Below are 4,416 nucleotides of genomic sequence, written 5' to 3'. Positions count from 1 at the left end.
CAGGAATGGTGGCTTTTCAACCCTTCAGAATGCCATCTACCTTTTCTCAGTCCAGGTATCAAAAACTAGAGGTGGCTTATGAAAGTCTGAGCCTTGAGTTTCTCTGTGCATCTTTTGCCTGTCTTTAAAATGGGGTTGGCAAAGTTCTGCCTACCACAGACACACAGATACTTCTGCAATGCCTTTGTGGTGCTGTGCTGAGCTCTGTAAAATGGCTTCTGAAATTAAATGCACACACAAATAAATACACTGGACTCTGGCATTTGGTTGTTACTCCTTTTAGGAATGTTAGTGTTGAAGTGTTAAAATGCAGGGCTCAAAGCTATTGTATAAATGCCAAAGAATGAAATAGATTTTGCTGTGCATTATTGACTTTATAAACACTGTTTGCTGTTCCTAGGTGGACTTTCAAAGACAAGTTATGTTAACTGGGATACAGACACAGGGAGCCAAGCAGTTTTTAAAGTCCTTGTACATCCAGAAGTATTTAATCGTTTACAGCAAAGACAGACAGGCATGGAACACCTTCAAAGGAGACAGCTCACCAGCACTAAAGGTCTGTATGTGCCATAGGGGTTGTGACAACCTAGGCAGCATCACTGGATGATGCAGTGAGATGACAGTTCTGTTTTATGTTGAGAGAGTGGAAAAAATTACTGCCTTCAGAGACTTAATCAAACAACTTGAGGACCCAGAAGGCATTTACCAAACTCATAAATTTAGATCAGAAGACAAATTGTAAAATGAGACTCGGGTTTGGATTGCCTGTGACCTTGGCTGTATAGGGTCTGACTTTCTCACAAGCATCTCTCCCTACTTTTTTTTCTTAAACCCATGTCAGCTCTTTTGAAGCAAGCAGGAAGCTGAACTAAAAATCAAGCCTTACCTCATTTGGGATTAGATCCTCCTGCTTGTCCTTCCCTTTCTACTGTCCCAACAGTTGCATGTTGAAGTATCTGAATTGCCTGCAGAAGGCCTGTGTGATAAGCATGGTTGTATCCTGAAAGAGGTTCACCGTATGCCCAGGCACTCCAGCCATACCTATCACAGCTCCCCTCAGTTTACCTTGAGGTTTCTATGGCACAACTCCCAAACTGAAAACTCATTGTCTTTTACCTCTCCTGTTGCCTCTTTGCTCATGTCTTATTACAGACTTTGATAGAAATGGATTGCTTATTTAAACTGAGGCCTTCAGGTACTTCCGAAAATGCAAAGATGGGACCATGGAATATTTCAAGTTGCCCTGCAGCATGGAGTGCTCCATCACTGTGGACGGGGCTAATGGCATAAAAAAAGACTACATTTGTAACAGAGCAGGCTTTCAGCATCCAAGCTTGTGTTTGCATGAAGTTAACTATATGTGGGGGCTTTTTTTTTTTTTTTAACAGGTGTTTGAAGGTAATTCCAATGCCTATGAGATAAAAGAGAACATCTTTGATCCCCCTATTATCGCTAGGTACATCAGACTCTACCCCACTGAGGTTTACAACTGGCCTACTCTTCGCATGGAGCTTCTGGGCTGTGAAGTAGATGGTAAGAATGGATCACGTGCTCCATTCTGACACATTTTTTACTTAATACTCTAAACCCAGGGGTGTTGTCAATGACAACATTGTTACCTAGGTTGTGGCTTCTTGGATGTGCTGGAGATAACATGGTGCTTCTCTTAACAGGTTGCTCTTTGCCACTTGGAATGGAAAGTGGATTGATCAGGAATACCCAGATAACAGCCTCATCTGTTAAGGCAACCTGGTTTAACAAATGGGAACCTTCACTTGCTCGTCTCAATCAGAATGGGAGATTGAATGCCTGGCGAGCCAAGGTAACAAGTGAAAAATAGGGATGACAGCAAGACAGCTAGTTAATAAACTTGTGCTGCCTTTGTGATCATTGTGCTTCCTACACACTGTGTCCAGTGCCAAGTGTTACAGGGTTACTTCACAGAAGAAGCCCATTCAACTCTTCCAGTAGAAACCTTGTTGAACTTCTGGCAACAGCAGTGAAATCATATTTTGAGAGATGGGTGGTGTCCTCTGGGCTGCAGGACTTCCCTGCAGAAATGTCCTGTTTAAATTCAGGGGCTGAGTGCAACCTGAATATTTGTTTGGGGTTGAAGAAACCCTTCCTGGGTTGGCTTCTAGATAATGTAGCTTAGTGGATCTGTGGGTGGATGACCTTCACAAGGCGTGTGAGCTTCTGTATCTTTGAAATGGTGCTGCCATTCTTCACAAAGCACCTTAAGATTTGCTGGGAGCTACTGGTTTGTGTAAGCATTTGGTATTACTATTATGTACTAATGTATGTCTGTACATTTTAATACTGTAAGGAGGTAAGTCTGGGTTGTTTTTCTTTATGTATTGGAAATCAATGTGGAAATCTTAAGGCTCCAGATACACCACCTGCAGTGATGAATTTAGTTGTACAGGCTGCCAAGAATGCTTGTGACATGCCTCAGCTTTACTCTTTTGCACTTCTTTGAGACAGTTTTGTTGCATTTTGTTGCAGTTTTAACTACCTTTAAACAAGACTTTTCACTTAGGCAAATACAGGAATAGACACGTTTGCTAATAGACTTCTTTTTTGCTCAATTGTAGTTGAACAACAACAAACAGTGGCTGCAAATTGATCTCCTCACAGTTAAGAAGATAACTGCCATTGCTACCCAGGGGGTCACATCCATGTCTACTGAAAGCTTTGTGAAAACCTACGTTATCCTATACAGCGACCAAGGCTCAGAGTGGAAATCCTATACAGAGGGTTCAAGCTCAGTGGAAAAGGTATCGTTGTCAGCTCAGGCAATTGTATCATTGCTTGGCTTTAGATGCTGAACACAGTCAAGGCAGAATGCCCAGCCAAATTGATATTCTCACAGGAATTTAAAACGCTAGGGAGCTGTGGTTACTACAGATAATGTCACAATATCCATCTGATTTTAGTCATTAACAATAATAAAAGGAAAGTGCCATATCTGCAGAGAATGCAGTCAGCATTGTGATAAAAGGAGCTGACACTGTTTGTAAAGGAGGACATTTAATTTGAATGCACAAGGGCATTCAATTTGAATGACCGATGGATCCCCCGGGGCCTCTCTTCAGGTTTTCTATTTCTGCCTTGATTTTACAAGTGAAATTAATGTTAGTGAGCAGTTTTTGACACAGTACTTTATATTTTTTCCCATATCACCACACACCAACCAAACCCATGAGGGCTATTAGCAGAGGTAAAATAAGGGAAGTTTGGGTGTTTTGGCCATTAGAGATTAGAATGGCAAAGTTTCTGGTGTGAATGGAAACAGAGACTGTTCAATTGATTCAGATATTGCTGGTCTGAACTAACTTTGACCCAGCACATTAAGAAGAGTCTGGACGTGATCAGAAATGAGCCAGTGCACCTCCTCTGGATGGCTAATGCAACAGCTTGGAACTGTTTTAAAAGTAAAATGCAAGCTGTGGGGTTTTTTTAAGTGCTGCCTTTTAACTAATTTCATTTTGTTTGTGTATTTGCAGGTTTTCTTGGGTAATGAAAACAGCAATGGGCATGTCAAGCATTTCTTTAACTCACCCATCCTGTCCAGGTTTATCCGCATTGTTCCAAAAACATGGCACCGTGGCATTGCCCTTCGGGTGGAGCTCTATGGCTGTGATTTTGGTGGGGGTCTGGCTGTGAAAAGGACTGACAAGCCTGGGAGCTCTTAACCTTTCCCCAGTCGTCATGCAGAACGACATGGTTTTTAACAACCCCATAAAACCAGTCATGCCTAGCAGTTTGAATGTGTACTTCCTGCATTGTTCCAAAAACATGGCACCGTGGCATTGCCCTTCGGGTGGAGCTCTATGGCTGTGATTTTGGTGGGGGTCTGGCTGTGAAAAGGACTGACAAGCCTGGGAGCTCTTAACCTTTCCCCAGTCGTCATGCAGAACGACATGGTTTTTAACAACCCCATAAAACCAGTCATGCCTAGCAGTTTGAATGTGTACTTCCTCAAAGGCATGTTTTGCTTTTCAGGAATTGAGAGATTTCTGTGGCAGATGTGTCATTCCTACAAATACACACTTTAGAAAACAGTTTCTTTTCTCTGGGAAGAAATAGCGGTGCCTTCTGATTTGTATTATGACTTCTTCATTCTAACCAATACTGTCTTACTTTTTACTTAATTTGGAGTTCTGAATGTCTAAGAATGGAGACTCTGGCCTTAATTCTGAGCCCTGATTATCTCTGTTTTGTAATGCTTTTGCAGCACAGAGGGGGAATAGGAAGCTATAGCAGGGGGATGTTCTTCATATTTAGGGCTAAGAGGGAAAACCAATGCAGATCTGGAGCTATGGTGCTGCATTCCAGCAATGCCTTGGTAAGAAATGATTGTAGGGGTGATCTCACCTCCGTATGTCTTTCATCTACACTGTGAAAAGGCAGAAT

General features: G+C 42.1%; 1 protein-coding gene across 1 annotated transcript in view; it reads left to right on the top strand.

The window, feature by feature from the left end:
* F5 (coagulation factor V (proaccelerin, labile factor)) overlaps window positions 1-3,748 on the top strand; it is a 31,781-nt gene extending 28,033 nt beyond the window's left edge. The window contains 5 exon segments of the mRNA XM_009071340.1: window positions 401-556; window positions 1,389-1,533; window positions 1,674-1,822; window positions 2,595-2,777; window positions 3,507-3,748. Of these exon segments, the coding sequence (XP_009069588.1) occupies window positions 401-556; window positions 1,389-1,533; window positions 1,674-1,822; window positions 2,595-2,777; window positions 3,507-3,695 (822 nt within the window). The 3' untranslated portion in view covers window positions 3,696-3,748.
* The last annotated feature ends 668 nt before the right edge of the window (window positions 3,749-4,416 follow it).

This window comes from Acanthisitta chloris, unplaced genomic scaffold (assembly GCF_000695815.1).
Source record: "Acanthisitta chloris isolate BGI_N310 unplaced genomic scaffold, ASM69581v1 scaffold13833, whole genome shotgun sequence".
NCBI classification, from domain to species: domain Eukaryota; kingdom Metazoa; phylum Chordata; class Aves; order Passeriformes; family Acanthisittidae; genus Acanthisitta; species Acanthisitta chloris.
Note: the sequence above shows the minus strand (reverse complement) of the source record. Positions and strands in the feature narration are given on the sequence as shown.